The following is a 17,409-nucleotide window of genomic DNA, read 5'->3' as shown; positions in this document are numbered from 1 at the left end:
GCTCTTTCTCTCTCTTACATGAACACACACACAAGAGCCACACACTCATGGCCCACACTTTTAATTACACTCTCCCAGGTGCTTGTCCCGTGTGCATTGGAGGGGGTAGAGACGTCTGGCCCTGATTACCCAGCAATGATTTAACTGACGTTTTAATTAAAAGAAAAACTTTGTCGGTGCTCTCCTATCCCCAGGAGAGACAAGGTGTGTGTGTGTGGTTGAGGGTTTCAGTAGTTACAAGCAGCCCAAGGTCTGGCCCTAGACAAGAGCCCTTACATCAGCCTGTGAGTATTGAAGTACTCTTTGCGCACTCTCAGGTTACAGTAAAGGTACCTTTCAAAGTGAGACCACGACTTTCTGAAGACTACATCTGCATGAAGTCATACCGTAAAGTAGAAAGGACTTGCATCAACATAAAAAACTTGTTGCAAAGCTGTTGAAATCAGTTGCAAGATGCTTCTCTTTCCCAGTAACCAGTCTATAAGAATAAGTCAATTGGATGGCTGGGTCAACTTAAATCACACCTACGTGGCTTAAATATTTGATCTGCGGTTGCTTAATATCTTCAAAGCAAACAATCTATTTGAATCTAATCCATTACAACGTGGAGAATCTGTATAATCATCACGATGATTATTATTTCCACGTTTCACACTGCAGGGAGTCTCCATTTCAACATATCAGGATAATGATTTTATGGATGTACTGCAAACAAGGGCTTCCTGTCACAACTGCAGTGAAGATCAGAGGAAACGGAAAGAGGAATTTACATACATGTCCGTCAAGTGCCCAGTTGTCAATTTTGAACTTGTTAACGAAGATCTCCACAGGACCGCGGATCTGATACACCTGCAGCAACAACTGGGCTTCTTCTTTCTTATAGGTACCTGCAGGAATGGAGAGGATGTGTATGTGAATGAGGCTGTTAAAAGGTTGGTGCACCTACAATAAGTGTTAATGAGTGTCATGAGATTGTTATAGCGATAAAAATATTTTAAAAATGGAAAACATAATTGTCAGGTTTTTGTACTTTTTGTATTGGTTTTATATGGTTTTGCATGTGTGTGTACTAGAGGTTGCACAGAGTAGTCGACACTTTAAGCTTGATGTCGACTAATCACTGATCATGGCCTATAGAGGGCGTAACAGAATAAGAAATCATTGAAGTCCACATATAAACTCCGTTTCCAACAGTTAAAATGACAAATTAATACATACTCTGAGAGCACTCCACAAGAAATGTTTGATTATACCATCTGGATGCTCAAAATTGATTGGGTGAATGCATTTAAACAGCTTACTATACAAGCAAGTTAATCACAGACAGTCCTAAACTAATGTGCTGCTGCACTGTAACGCACACACACAGACAGTAGCTCGCACATCACGTGCAGATCGAGCGCACACAGAAACATTCAGTAGCGCAGAAATGTATTGTCAACACTGTTCTGTGATTTATCAATAAAATAGCTTAGAAAATGAAAAGTTCTAGCATATTTCTCTTAGTAACTAAAACCCACAGCTTCACTATTAGTAGAGAGATGCTGCCAACATGCAATCGCTCTCTCACTAATGCATTCATATAAATGTAATCTTTACTGTGCTACTTTATCTGTATCTGATTTAGAACGAGCAGAAATCTGTGAGAAATATAATGACTCAAGACAAAAGAACTGATAAAAATAAAACTGATAAATTTTTTTAAATGTGTGCAGTGCTGTGTCACATGCCATAGCTGTGCACAAGACAACCCGCGTGTGTCTCAGCTCGATGTTCAGGTTATTTGTTCATTAATGACAGCATCAGCGACTAATGGACGTCGACTTGACTTTGATCACACAAATGTTGACTTAAAAAAAATCTGAAGTTGTTCAACCCCTAGTGTGTACACATTCTGTTTCAAAATTATTATTTTTAAATAAACTTTAAAGGTAGATTTTGATATCATGAATTATTAACTCACAAATATCATTAGGTTTTTGATTAATTGCAGCATATGCCATTTTACAACCTGAACTAATCTTTCTTTGTCATAAAATTCTTAAATTATTTGATATTTTAGGAAATGTATGACCCCTGTGATACACAGTCCTGAGGGTCTGTAGAGGTCCTCGCTATGATATAATTTCCTATTTAATGTTTTTTTTGTTTTGTTTTATGGAAGAAGAAAAAAAGGTTTGGAATAAGTCTACAGAATTTTTTTTGGCTGAACTTTTCCTTTTAAGAGAACACAAAACACAGTGCTGGGGGCAGTACAAGCTAGAACATTGTCATTACCTTGCTGCTGAAGCGTCACAAATGAGTGTTTGGTAAAAAGTGTTGTGAGGTTAAAATAAAAGACACTTACCAGCCAGATTGAGCTGTACTCCGCTGTGGTCCATGAGAGTGCCATTGACCCGATTGCTAAACGGTTCAAAAGCAGTTATGCTAAGCATTGCTGGCTGCTTCTTCCCTAGATATTCGTACGAACCCCTCCAAAGAGAGTTCTTAGCAAAAACCCCACTTGGCACTGAGATAGAGGCACAGAATAGAAGAACAGAGACAAGAATTATTATACATTCAAGTGACTAAAATATTTTAGGGGGATTTGTAATTAACTTGCCTTCCATTGAAAGATTATTTAAATTTATGGTAGACAGTGAAACGTACCGGGTAGCTTTGTGTTGGGCGGCTCTTGCACGGTTCCTACAGTTTTTCCACTTGGTCTGTTATCAGCTATGGGATAAGTCATATATAGTGTTAGAGGAAGTGGAATAATACAGCAGAATAAACCTGTCAATAAATGTGATTTGGCTTGTTTATATTATATATGCGTAGTGTACACGATGTAGCCTATACCATTCGGACAGAACATTTTCTATTATTTGAATCTCACTTAATATGTCTGAATACCCAGTGAAGTCTACTTCGCAGGACATTATAAGATGACTGGACACAGACAGTGGGGAAAAACAGCTTTATTAGATGTCAGACTATGTTGCCTCTCTCTGGTCTCCCACAGGTGCTGTTAATATCCTTCCACTGCAAATGGCCAGAACCTCGCTTTTATAGCTTTGTTATAAAAGATTTCGGCAACATATTTCAACAACTCTTAGAGTGCGATCCATTTCAGCTTTAACTTGAGACTAATACCATCTTCCTTTAGCAGAGTAAAAAGCAAATTGATCATCTTATATTTCTGCTCTACGCTCACAGTAGCCACAGTAAATACTGTATGGGCCCTGTTTATCTGAGGATGTTTTAAAGCAGTCTGGGCTGTCCAAAACCAAATCAATGCAATTCATTGGGCTAATCAGAGCTCTACTAATATGAACTTTCACCAATAACATGATGAATTGGGCACAACGATCACGCCAGTTGTGGAGATGAAACAGATGCACGTGGCCATTTATCAACATTTGAGGAGAAGAAAAATCACAAAGTGGTTGAATACGGTAAATCATTAAATCTGTGAATCAAGCAGATGGGCTACACTAAAACACGCAAGTGGCACGAACATGCTCAAAGGCAATTGATCATTTTCTTGACATTTTTAATAGAGACGGAAACAAATATTTTGGCTTGTGGGCTCAAGCATGTATTTGTAAAGCATTTTGTACATACGCGCACACAACGGAGGTTTCCCTGTCCAGCTGCCATCAGCCCTGCAGGTGCGGTGTTCAGATCCTCCAGCCAGGTAGAATCCAGGCTGACAGGTGTAGATGAGCGTATAACCCAGAGATGGCAGCTCTATGGCACCTACATCCGCCTGAGCGGGGAGCTCCGGCTGATTACAGTGATGAGCTGAGGAGAGAAAAGGAGAGAGAAAATCTTACATTGTGGAGGGTGTACTGTTAAAAACAAACAACAAAAAAACAACTGTATAAAATCGCTTGAAATCAGGAAAGGTTGCTCTACTTTATTCATCACTACAGATAATTACAGAATTATTATTTTAATACATTTTTAAAAATGCAAACAGAAAAATCAGGCTAATATTTTTTTGCAATGTTGCGGCTAACCGATGCACTCAGGCTGCATGCCACTCCAGGTGAGGTTGGGCAAACAGGTCCGAGAGATGGAACCCAGAAGAATGTGGCCCTTTCTGCAGCTGTAGAATACTGAACTACCAATCTGTTGAAACAATCACACAAATAGTCAATAAACGACAAGAGAAAAAAAAGAGTTCCAGATGTATTGAAAACAGCCCTAATTTACAGTGATTAGCACCTGATAGCCTTGAGAGTTGTTCTGGTTGCCAAAGAGAGGAGTGCCAGGATCTAAACAGCTGGTGTGACTGGGATCTGTAAAAAATTAATTCACAGTATGGTGCCTGTATAGTGTATAGCATATATGAATATGACTCAATCTAGTTCAGATATCACACATGTAGGTATATTGAGATGAGGTATATACGATATATGAGATGAATATAACATTCCAAACAAAAATGTGTCACGACTTCCACAAAAATATTAAGCAGCACAACATTTTTCAACATTGATAAGAAATGTTTCTTGAGCACCAAATTAGCATATTAGAATGATTTCTGAAGGATCATGTGACACTGAAGTAATGGCTGCTTTTTGAAATGTGAAGAAAGAATACATCAGTTCTGACCTATGCAAGAAGGCTGGGTTCCACTCCAGGTACCGTCATACTGGCAGTATTGCCGAGCAGAGCCAACCAGAATCAAAGGCGGGTAACATGAGAATGAAACAGAGGACAGGTATGTAAACCCTCTGTCTTCCCGCTTGCCTTGGGCTGGTATCCCTGGATCTCCACAAAATACAGCTGTAGGGAACGAGAATTTCATTGAGGAAAACACTATACTATGAGATATTAACATAATTACACAAAACCTAAATCTACAATGTAGAAACACCCAGTTAAAAATGTATATGTGGATCTAAATGGTTATGAAAGGACATATATTTCTGGTAAAAGCCAAACTATATATTCAGTATTTCAGAAAAATTCACACTTACGAAAACATTGAGGCCGTTCACCACTCCAGTTTCCTGTGCCCTGGCAGGTAAGGATGGTGGGAAGGGAAAGCTGGTAACCCTGATTACAGTTATAACTAATGCTGGACCCCCACTGGAAATCAGTCCCCACCACCTGCCCATTCGGGATGCTGGGAGGTGCCCCACACACAATGGCTGTGAGAGGAAAGAGAAAATCAGTCATGTTGAACTAGTAAACTAAATAATAAAAAAATAAAATAAAAAAATAACAGTCAACAGAGCATGATTTTGAAGTACACATGAAGCTTTAGTTCATAAGCGGTGGGCTTGAACCTTTGCAAACGGGCTTGGTGCCGTTCCATGTGCGGTCCTTGGTGCAGATGAGCGTGGAGGCACGATCGGCATCCATAGTGAAACCCGGTGAACACTGGAAGCTCACACTGTGGCCATACGTGAAGTCGCTGCCCAGTCTGATACCATTAGCTGGCACTCCGGGATCTCCACAGTTAATTACTGGAAGTGGGCAGAGAGAGTAAAGCGAAAGTCAAAGGAAGGCTGCAAGCCATTTGTGGTGTGATTAGAGGAAGTTCATGGCTGAAGTGAGGTGTGTGCCAAAATTTGGATGATTTGGAACCATTTTATAATTAGCCGTTTCATTGAAACAGATAACAAATTTAGGCAAAAACATTTTCATATTAAAAGGGTCATAAACTGGAAGCAACAAGATTTTTTATCACTCTAAGTAGTGCCTTTAAATTAATGAACTGTTTTAGGCACCAGCTTTGGGAGGCTCTTTCCTCTAGTCACTTCCTGTAGTCTGAGGCCAATGGCACCTGCTCTGTGCCAAAGACACCAATGTGTCTGGAGCTGTAATGTTTGCACGTGACCTCCATTAGCTCAGAGTCTGAACAGTGAGCATTGTGTTTTTATGAGCATGGCAAGACACTCGGGTGGCTGCCAAGATGGGAGACAGGGCTAGTCTCTATCTCTCCAACACAGGGCTGCTATGTAGACGTCCCAGATCAGCTTGTGTCCAGGGCAGGGATAATGGAGAACACTGTCCCTCATTATTAAGTCCTGAACCACAATGCATTGAAAAGCTTCACGCGAACAAAACCAATTCAACTCCAGCCTCTGGATTCCTCAAGAGCACAGTCACTGAGAGCTGTACTATTCAGAGCAGTTTAGCCTAAGAAAATCTCAAGAATAAAACCATGCCTTTCTAAAGCCACTTAAAGACCCTATGAAAAGACACAATGAGCATAGTTGACTTATCCCGCATTCCATTCAACTTGGAAAGTGGGAATTTCCACTTGAATTCAAGTGGCTTGAAGAAAGCCACTTGAATTCAGGCTTCCAACATGGAAACTTTCCAATTTGACAATCCACAACTTTGATTCGCTGAGATGGTGCTTGGCCATACTGAACATAGCGTCACTCAGGGAGATGTACACAGACAAACTCTTAAGCAAATAAAAGGCATGATTGAGACAAAGTTCTTACATGGAATGACAATAAGACTTGTTAAGCAAATGTTTGCAAGGAGCCAATCTCTGTTGATAACTGCAAAGCTAATGCTAATATATAAGTTAGCTTTCGGTTACCAAGCTAAGAGCTTAGACTTATACTAGCCTAGCATAGTGCTAAAGGCTTTTAAAAAAGCTCTTGATTAGACAGAACAAAGATCCAGATAACATGCTATGTTTTTAATCAGGCATTGAGGAAGAGGGATAAGACATGCACCATGAATTTATAATTGATCATACTAATATTTTAGCAAAAAAAAGGCCGCTTGTCAATAGCGTAAAGATGTACAGTAGGAAGCACAGCTCACACAGAACTCCCTTTCAAACCCAACTTGACCGCAGTTAAATATTAACCGCATGACCAACTTGAACTAGTTGCATGGAAATCTTTCTCCTTCACACACAATTTTCCATCATGTGGATTCCTACTAAAATGCTTGAATTTTGCAAGAATTCACCAAACAATGAGCCTGTAGTGATTGGCTAGTTTAGCTAGTTTTAAAAAAGGTGTTGATGGGGCACCTGTGCATTCCGGCATGTCCCCGGTCCAGGTGCCATTGACAGTACAATGGCGGGTGAGCAGGCCGTTGGAGTAGTAGCCTTCTCTGCAGGAGTAGGTGATAGAGCGGGAAAACACAAGTCCATCATGGAACTGGATCATGGCGTTGCGGGGAGTCCCAGGGTTGCCACAGGAGACCACTGCGAAAAAGACAACAAGATAACATCAGATGGGATGCAAGGTGAGAAGGATACATGGTCAGCGTAGAACATGAACCCCAGGTTCAATGGAGGCTGGCACACTGCTAGGCATCTAAACGAATGACAGGACTTGCACCTCCCACAAACTGGACAGTTATTTGTTAATTTAGTGTGTAATTAATAAACACATTTACTGCAGGAGATTTCATACATTAGACAATCCTCTGCCCCAGGACAGGGCAGATGGAGCTTATTCATGGGTGTGTGCCAATAAAGAACAGGTGGGCATCCACTCACAACCAGGGATGCCACCAATATGGGCAAGAGGTTTGAGCACTGGAGACCTGCCAAATGAAAACAAAAAGCTTGAGCGCTGAATAGCGAGCTTAAAACAACTAACAGCAAACTAGTGATTACCTGTAGTTATTATTGCACATCCCAGTGTCCTTTGGCTCTAAAAAGGTTTCACTTCAGAATACATATTTTATATTGGACACCAAGTGGTGACCCAAACACAGCACCAAATATGTTTATTGGACAAACCTAAATTTCAATGGTTTCATGCTTTGGGCAGCAAATTCACCACACATTGTGGTCGGCATAAACCCTGGTGCATCAGGGACATGGACAAAATTTTGTATAAGATATTTTTGCAACTACATGTCACCTACTAGTTATTAGAGTATTAAATGTATATGCTCTGGCAGATATCTCTAAGACTTTTCTTGCGAAGTGGACGTTCATTTTTGGCCTTCATCTGCCAGGACTTGTGGTTATGGGGAGTCTGTGCGTAAATTGATGAATTATTAAAGCTAAGGTGCATTCACACTCATTTCAATGAAGAGCGGGTGATTTTGGGCGACACCAGCAACCGTGACCGTTGGCGACTGGATGGGACGTGTCCAGCGATGTGACAAAGTTGAGATATGTTCAACTTTATACAAATGAAGAGCAACTTTCGGGAGCGACAACCAATAGGAGTGAGGTCAGTGGAGCGCACGTGATCCGTCACTCTTCAGTGCCGAGTCCGACAGAGGCAAGATGACTGAGAAGCTCATTTTAGCTGTCAGAAACTGTCCTATAATTTATGACATGTCTCCGTGTACATACGGTGGTACTCGCCATGCTGACTCCGAGCCTGAATGGTTTTGTGAGCCTATAGACCGGCATTTGCCCTTTTGCTGCAGGTAAATAGCCACGATGGCAAAGAACACTCACTGTTTCTCGTTCATCTATAGCATTATGCATTTTATGTACCGATTCCATTTATATTTAGACTTTAGACGTTTGTTTGTAGCGGCAAGAAAACACTACTGATTACAGCCCAGTAGTTGATGACCACTATATCTCATTATTATAATACACAACTATTCTGAAAATAATGGTCAATTTCCTTATATAAGTGAATGCTGAGACATTAAACATTTGTGATGAGGACACAAATGAAAAAAAATGAAAAAAGTCTTCTTGATCTCCCCTTGCACAAGACAATAAGCTTTTTATGTTGTGTTCAGGATGTAAATTTATGAGAGGGGGTTTAGGCTGTTATTGATTTTCTCTCTTGAAACGTCGGCATTTTCTGAGAATCCACCTTTTAAGCCACCACAGTTTGCTGAACTGGCATGGATAACAATAGCCCAAGGGTCAAATCAATAAAGAAACACAAACTTAGACACACACACATTTCAAACGCACAACCCGCGGGCATTTGGGAGGTAGGAATGGATTCAGATGACAGTGTGCTTTGTAGGAGATGCAAAACTAAAAATATCGCAAATGTTTTGGGGTGACTGTTAACAAGATGTGAGATGAAACAAATGGCTGGTGTTAAAAAAGTGGAGTAAGAAAAATGGCAGGCATCTCCACATGGGTAATTAACCTGGGTTTTCTGCTTCTCTGACATGCCTTTCTTTGGGGTGTCAGCCTGACTCCGCAGGCACTTTACACAAACCAACACGAGCAGAATAATAAGAAGGAGAGAGTGCGGACACAGCAGCACAGTGTCCAGGGGACCAGCGGGGTCGGCACAGACGTCTGGGCAACCTGACTGGATAGTGTTCAGCATGTTGGGAAAAAGAAAACACGGTACATGTGGAAGTGTAACATGTGTACACCCGGGGTGTACTGAGCCACTTTAAAGCTACAGCAGAGAACAGACGGGAGCAATCTAGATGAAAATAACTTCTCATCAACCACATTCTATCTCAGTCTGTCTGTCTGTCTCCATCTCCCTCTCCTGTTTTGCACAAAGTTAAAACACAAGGGAATTTGTGTGAAGAATCAAATAACTCGCTGTCTGAGAAATTTGCATAGGCTACATTTTTGGGTAAAGCAGAATCTTCCAGAGGCAGAAGCAATTAATCATGAGTTTTCATCCACATTCTTCTGCAAAAACCCAGGTTTCATTTATCTTACCATGGCATTCAGGCTGGATGCCCACCCAGCTCCCGTTAGCCAGGCAGGTCCGTTCAGAGGACCCCTTCAGAATGTAGCCGGGCTCACAGCTGAATCGTACAACGCTCCCTACGGAGAACTCCTCTCCCAGACGGATCCCGTGCACTGGAATGCCAGGGTCTCCACACAAACCGGCAGAATCCCCTGAAACAACACACATATGAAGACTAATGAGCACTTGGACTCTTATTCTTACGTGTACAGCCGGTGTCTCAAACCTGTGATATAGTTATATGACAGTGTTAACAATAGGTATATCCCTACATCAATTTTGACTTTTTTCATTTTGGTTTGACCTAGAAAAAAATTGCACATTTATACTAATGTTTTGAAAAATGAAATAAAATATCAAAAGAAAAAGAAAAAGAAAAGAAGAACAAAACAGTAAAAAATCACATAAAATGTAAAAAAAAAATATTGTGCTCAATGGACAATACAGGGATAAGGGAGCGATTTTGGACACAGCTTGTATAACCAATGGACACAACTCAAACTAAATCGCTCCTATTAAAATCAATAGAGTTGTCTATACACCTGAAGTACCATGAGTTTAAACTCTTGGTTGAATGTCCATGTACAATAAAAAATACCCTCAAACTAGTCCAATATAGATCCTTTGACAGAAAATGAATGGAACACTACAATCTAGATACCCTGCAGGACATTCAGACTTGCTCTCTATTACATTAGGTTTTTATTTAAAGAGGTTAACTGAGATTTACACAAGATGATGAGTAATTTCATTCATATTTATTGAACAACTCTCAGCGGTAGACCTGGCATACAGTAGGAGATGAAAAAGAGGCATCACACAGTGGCTTGGTTTAGGTGATAATTTACTTTGGATAAGAAAGCACCAGGGACAGAAAATTTCCCTTAATTTTCCCGCTCATAATGCCGACGTGTGCACTCCATGATGTTCTTCAGTAAATCCTCTTATTTTGATCCACTGATGCATTTACAAATGATCTTTCTATTCCCCATATATCCTCTGGTAATGCTCAACAAACAATCACTAATTCAATATGAATGGTGAGTGTTCTGGTGAAGGGCAAAATAAATATTAAAGAATTACTACTATTTATATACAGCATATCGTTTTAAGAACATCACACAGACAGGCCAGTTATTAACCACTAGATGTGCAGACTTTTGCAAAAAAAAAAAATGAAGCCTAATACACTTTTTGACAGCTGGCAGAAAGAACCCGCAATCTTTTGAGAAATGTGAATGTTATGAATTGTGACATAAACCTGTCAGTGGTTTTACAGCCAGGAATGAAGCTTTTCTGTTCTGGCATATCTGAGGGTTGCAATGGTCTGATGTGTTTATAGTGGAGCAGGGCAGCTCATTACCTGGCAGGCATGTGGGAGTCTGTGTCGCCAAGCCCAATATGAGAAGATTAAAGCAGTTTATGGGGGGGACACACTCGTCGCCCTTCCGGACGCTGCATAGATGGCAATATTGTATTACCACCCACTGATCTGGGCTGTAATCCTGAAGCCATTGATTCATGATCTCACACGCTTACAAGACCTCGGAGATGGTGTCATCTCAAATGTGAAAAATGGAGCGTTTGCCTTGCCTATATATATATATATATATATATATTTAAATTGATAAACTTTCTTTTCAAGTGTATATTCCCTTGTGAGAGAATCTGTGCGTCTGTTTCATATTTACAAAAACATAAGAGAGTTAAATATAAGGACAAAAACTGTTTCATTAGTACTTTGGTTTAGTACAGCCCTGAAGACACAGCATAACATATTTGCATATACTCCATAAGAAAAAATATTTAACTCAATTTACACAAATTATCCTGTTCAAAAGTTTTCATAGCCTTCTTAATATCGCAGCATGTTTGAACATCAGTAACTGTTTGTAACCTTTGTGATAGTTGTGTGTAAGTGCTTGCTTTCCTGAGTGGTAAAGCTGGATCTCAACATCATATTGTCACTGCTAAGAAGAGCTCAAATGTGCAGAGCATGCTGGGAAACCAAAGATCTTGCAATACATGAAGGATTTTTGTCAGTTTCACTGCTCAGGACAAAATAGGACCTCAAGATGTTTTGAAATAATACTAGGTAGACTCGTTTGTGTAAATATAAAAAATATATAGTTATATATATTTCTAAAATAATAGTTATATAATAAGGTACTAAATAAAAAATATATATATAAAAACAGATGAAGCAAGGAGCAAGTGAACCATTAAGCAAAATTGTAATTGTGTGGATAAATTATGCATGTTGAGTAGAGAAAAGATTTAGAGTACCAGAGCAATGTGGCAGGGAGCCGCTCCATTGGCTATCCAGCTGGCACATGCGGGTGGTATTGCCCACAATGGTGCGCTGGCCGATGCAGCTGAAGCGGATAACAGAGCCCACAGTGCGTCTGTCCCCCGAGATCTGTGCATACGGAGGCATGCTGGGACGATCACACAGAATCACTGCGGCACACAGAAAAACAGACAACCCTTACCCAGAGTGCACAATGTCAGATCACATGTATAAACACATCAGAGGAAAGCAGGTTCTGGAATTATTTGATTGATGGTTTATCAGACTAAGATGACTCACAGAGGCACTTGGGTAGGGAACGGTCCCATGTCCCATCTCCCTGACAGCTCAGAGTGCTGGTGCCCAGCAGGTAGTATCCCGGGTTACAGTTGTAAGAAACTGCAGTCTGGAAACTGTAACGATGAGGCCCGGTGGGCAGGACCTGTCTGACACCATTTTCCACATGTCCCGGATCAGTGCAGTTCACAACTAGAGTGGGCGAGAGAAAGCAGGAAAGAAAGAAGAAAGAAAAAATAAAGAACAAAAGAGAAATATGATGAATACTGTTGAGAAATACACTGCCATTTGAAAGATTGGGGTCAATAAACTTTTTTTTTTTAATACTTTTATTCAGCAAGGATGCATTCAATTGATCAAAAGTGACAAAGACATTTATAATGTTACCAACAAAATTATATTTCATATATGCAGCACTGTTTTCAACAGTGATAATAATAAGAAATGTTTCTTAAGCACTAAATCAGCATTTTAGAATGATTTCTGAAAGATTATGGAGTAATGATGCTAAATTCCACCTTTGCCATCGCAATAATAAAATACCTTTTAAAAAATATTGTTTTATTTTAAATTGTATGAGAACAAGGAACTTCTTTCAAAACATTAAAAAAAAAATCGTATAGACCCCAATTTTTTTTTAATGGTTATGTACTTCATGACACATTGTGCCTCAATCACAATCTTAATCCCTTAAAATACCTTAGGGTACATTTCTTTCTTGGAGGTACTATCTTGGTAATATTTAAGGGACTTACTGTACAGGAGATATAGAGTGTATGTATGTAAATTTTTTACAACACAAATGTTTTGCTTGTCTGTGCCATTAATTGATTTGTGCAATTCCTTTAGTGATTCGTGTAAAACAAATGTCGCTGCCAGAGGGCGCAATTCGTTTTTAGTCAAATGTCTCCACCTTAACTCTTCACCACACAAAATGACACAGAAAAAGGCGATTTTTGAAGATGATTAAAGGCTTCTGGAAAACTATCTGCAAATATTTGGAAGCAGATAAACACAAACAGTAGCTTCATTAACGGCTGGTGTAGGGGCTGGCTGAGGACATGAACTGGGCTTACAGAGAGAAGAGATGGAGAGAAAGTGGTGGTGTGTTAGTTATAAGCCAAAAAGAGGCAGAGAACGAGAACACAGAAGGACAAAAGGGCATGATGGAGAACCTAAAGAAGAAATCAGCAGTAATTTGTATTCATTCACACACTGGAAGAAAACAAAAAGCACATAACAGTGCAAGTGCAATTGAGCAAGCCAAGGCAAGAAGATGGGCTATTATGTTAAACTGATTCTAACGAATTAAGTTGAACACACTTCTGGTGACATTTTATGTGCAATTATGGGGAAACAGTGAAGCCAAATGAAGAGGACAGGCTTCATTATTTGACTCCAGAGTGTCCCTTCTGCCATTTGAGACCAGCAACATTCCCTGAAAATCTCTCCGTTAGGGACAGCTTGTCAACAGAATTAGGCTTTCCAGGGTAGTAATGCATGCTAATGCCTTTAATAGCTCTTAACAGAGCCTGCCAAAGCCATTTCTATGAAGCCACCATTTATAACTTTAAAATACTAGCTTGATTTTTAACTAAAATGCTATTAGCTGTTAGAAATAAATACACAAATAAAATCAATAAAAAGAAAAGAACAAAGGAAAACAATCTGCTTTTTGTGCTTGGCCATAATTTGATATTAAAAGTGATGCTCCCGCTGGCCAGTGGCAATTTCTGAGGAGAGGTGGTTCAATTATCTGCAGATCTAAGTCTATTCAACTTATCTGTGTGGTTTAGAAGGCCATTTTGGAGATAGAAGTGGCTCGCTCCGACACAAATTGGTGCTGATTAGCAGGGCTGTGCAGAGGCCTACTAAATTATTGATGCAGCTCGGAGCTCATAGCATTTTTACCGGCTCCTTTTGTGCCATTAAACGGGCGTCTTCCCACGCTCTGTGCTAATGACAGACCATGATGGAGAGGAGACCGTGGCTGATATGATCAGACCACTTCAACTTCCTCAGTCAGAGTAAACACACATTTACAATCTAAAGAGAGGGAAGGATTGAGGGGACGATTAATGCAACTTTAAAGATTCAAGGTAAATCAGATCGATCAGAGTAATGCTATACATTTACAATTTGTGGTCATTTTTTTCTCTCTTTTGACATATATATATATTTATATACTGTATATACTGTATATATACCGTATCTCACAAAAGTGAGTACACCCCTTTCATTTCAGCAAACATTTTAGTATATCTTCTCAAGGGACAATACTATAGAAATTAAACTTGGATATATTTTAGAGTAGTCAATGTGCTGCTTGTATAGCAGTATATATTTACTGTCCTCTGAAAATAACTCAACATACAGCCATTATTGTCAAAATAGCTGGCAACAAAAGTGAGTACACCCTAGGTGATAATAGCAGTATGTCGTTTAACCATGCAACGTCATATGTCCTATTCATCATGTTCATGTTTTTGTCTGCTTGACAGGACAATACAAATTTGTGTATCTTGTATTAGAGCAGTTACAATTTGTGCTTTGAGTACAATTCTCTGATACTGACCACTGGATGTTCAACATGGGACCTCATGGCAAAGCACTCTAAGGATTTGAGAATTAGAATTGTCGCCCTCCAAAAAGATGGCCTAGGCTATAAGAAGATTGGTAACACCCTGAAACTGAGTTACAGTACAGGCCAGGGTCATACAGAGGTTTTCCAAGACTGCTTCCACTCGGAACAGGCCTCGCAAGGGTCAATCAAAGAAGTAGAGTCCTCGTGCTGTGCGTCAGGTGCAGAAGCTGGCTTCAAAAAACGTTTGACAACACATATGAGTGCTGCCAGCATTGCTTTAGAGGTTGCAGAAGCGGAAGGTCAGCTTGTCAGTGCTCAGACCATACGCCGCACACCGCAACAAGTCGGTTTGCATGGCCGTCGTCCCAGAAGGAAGCCTCTTCTGAAGCTGACTCACAAGAAAGCCCGCAAACAGTTTGCTGAAAGCAACCTGTCCAAGAGCATGAATTACTGGTACCATGTCCTGTGGTCTGATGAGACTAAGATAAACTTGTTTGGCTCAGATGGTGTCCAGCATGTGTGGCGAAGCCCTGGTGAGGAGTACCAAGAAAATTGTGTCTTGCCTACAGTCGAGCATGGTGGTAGCATCATGCTCTGGGGCTGCATGAGTGTGGCTGGTACTGGGGAGCTGTGCTTCATTGAGGGAAACATGGATTCTAACATGTACTGTGACATTATGAAGCAGAACATGATGCGCCCCCTTCAGAAACTGGGCCGAATGGCATGATAACGACCCTAAACACACCGCCAAGATGACAGAGGACAGTAAATATATACTGCTATACGAGCAGCACATTGACTACTCTAACATATATCCAAGTTTCATTTCTATAGTATTGTCCCTTGAGAAGATATACTAAAATGTTTGCTGAAATGTGAGGGGTGTACTCACTTTTGTGAGATACGGTATACATAAAACTTTTCTAATTACACACATAGATTTACATATATTGTCATTGGCTGGAGCTATGGCAATAGTTTTTGAGTCAGTAAGAGGTACGGAGTGGTCACATTTACCGTTGTTTGGTGAATTTTTGCAGTAAAATCCAGTCATGTGAGAGCGAATAATTCCCTCAAGGAGATTTCACAATGGATTCAAGTTGGTCAAGCGGATTTGCCATGTTGATCAATAGAAAGCGGCTTGGTTCCTACATTGCTACACTATTGACTATAGACAATGGAAGACAATGGAAGCAAGATTTGACACAAAAATGCACTAATGTGTCCAAGCCTTCATCCTAAGTCTTTGAATGTACACCCTTACTTTCCTCATTTTAAATCTTTTAAATGCTGTTATCCGTAGAAGTTTAACTTCTGTTATTTTTCAGTTATTAGAATATGTACTCTTGTTCTACACCATGCTGAGTTATAGAACTGAGTTGAATAGAGCAGTCAAGTTATTTTAAAAGTGACACAGCACTATTCACACTCCCTCTGCAAATGACACACACACACACACACACAATGGAGTGCCACTGAGGAAGTCACAGGACTTACTTTTACATCTGGGTAGAGCGTTGCTCCACTGGCCGTTGGGCTGACAGTGAGAATTGATCGCACCCTGTAGAACATAACCAGGGTTGCAGGCGAAACGCACAATGTCATTCAGGTTAAACTGCGTTCCCTGAGTAACACCATTAGCAGGGGTGCCTGGATGTCCACAGGTGATAGCTACAGAACATCAGAGCAACATATTAATGCCATTAAAATGATTATTTCATTCCATAGAGGCATACAACTGTCAAAAGACCTCAAATCAGATAGTTGCTGATTAAGAAACACTTACGGACACAAACGGGAGTCTTTCCGGACCAGCGGTGGTCCTGCTCACAGATGCGAACGGACACGCCGATGAGTCGGAATCCAGGATTACACTGGTAAACAACACTGCCTCTGTAGTTGTAGTTCTCACCGATGATCTGGCCGTTCACAATAGGCTCTGGTGAGCCACAGTGTCCAGCTGTTGAAGAAAACATTGCAAATGCTCATAAAAAGCATGTGCTGTGATTTTGCCAAGTAAGAAATGTTCCCGTATTAACATATTTTGTTGATCCTGGAACAGCATTCCTATCCCTGCCCATAACTTATCCCTAAAATCAGAGGGAAATGATAGGTGAATAACACTGATGTAGAAGCACCTAACCCTGGTTCTAAGCCTAAACTTGACATAAACTGTGAACTTATCCCTAAATCTAATTGGTTGATTGGATTGTTGTTTTTGAACAAAGATGTTGATCCAGGAACATGTTGTTCTTGGTGAAATCACGTTCACCTAGAGCACATATGGCTACATTTTCTCTACTTACTGATTAACAAATCTAATTTACCCATAAGGGAAGTGAAAACACTCACCAAGACACTGGACCTCAGCTCCACTCCACAGGCCATTGGACATGCACTCTCTCACTCTGGAGCCCACCAGAGTATAACCCGTGTTACAGGAAAAGATGGCAGTCGCTCCGTACACGGTTAATGTTCCTATCTTATTCCCATTCGGTGGGGTTCCAAGGTCACCACAGGAAATGACTAGGTACATTCAGATGAAGAGTAATTTAATTTTTTTGGAATTCTGAATACAAGACACATTGGAATTTTTAATACAGGACATTCAGTTTAAAGTA

At 40.3% G+C, this 17,409-nt stretch overlaps 1 protein-coding gene across 1 annotated transcript in view; it reads right to left on the bottom strand.

Moving 5' to 3' along the window:
* csmd2 (CUB and Sushi multiple domains 2) overlaps positions 1 to 17,409 on the bottom strand; it is a 334,540-nt gene that overhangs the window by 8,641 nt on the left and 308,490 nt on the right. Inside the window, exons 52-67 of the mRNA XM_056257596.1 lie at positions 17,141 to 17,314; positions 16,575 to 16,748; positions 16,286 to 16,459; positions 12,208 to 12,396; positions 11,904 to 12,077; positions 9,587 to 9,769; positions 6,995 to 7,171; positions 5,280 to 5,459; positions 4,968 to 5,141; positions 4,600 to 4,773; positions 4,210 to 4,283; positions 4,002 to 4,113; positions 3,604 to 3,783; positions 2,650 to 2,715; positions 2,348 to 2,509; positions 775 to 887 (exon numbers count right to left, since the gene is read on the bottom strand). Coding sequence (XP_056113571.1) covers positions 775 to 887; positions 2,348 to 2,509; positions 2,650 to 2,715; positions 3,604 to 3,783; positions 4,002 to 4,113; positions 4,210 to 4,283; positions 4,600 to 4,773; positions 4,968 to 5,141; positions 5,280 to 5,459; positions 6,995 to 7,171; positions 9,587 to 9,769; positions 11,904 to 12,077; positions 12,208 to 12,396; positions 16,286 to 16,459; positions 16,575 to 16,748; positions 17,141 to 17,314 — 2,480 coding nt within the window. The remainder of the gene's footprint in view (positions 1 to 774; positions 888 to 2,347; positions 2,510 to 2,649; positions 2,716 to 3,603; positions 3,784 to 4,001; positions 4,114 to 4,209; positions 4,284 to 4,599; positions 4,774 to 4,967; positions 5,142 to 5,279; positions 5,460 to 6,994; positions 7,172 to 9,586; positions 9,770 to 11,903; positions 12,078 to 12,207; positions 12,397 to 16,285; positions 16,460 to 16,574; positions 16,749 to 17,140; positions 17,315 to 17,409) is intronic.

Source organism: Rhinichthys klamathensis, unplaced genomic scaffold (assembly GCF_029890125.1).
Source record: "Rhinichthys klamathensis goyatoka isolate OS25496 unplaced genomic scaffold, OSU_Roscu_1.1 h1tg000140l_1, whole genome shotgun sequence".
Classification (NCBI taxonomy): domain Eukaryota; kingdom Metazoa; phylum Chordata; class Actinopteri; order Cypriniformes; family Leuciscidae; genus Rhinichthys; species Rhinichthys klamathensis.
Note: the sequence above shows the minus strand (reverse complement) of the source record. Positions and strands in the feature narration are given on the sequence as shown.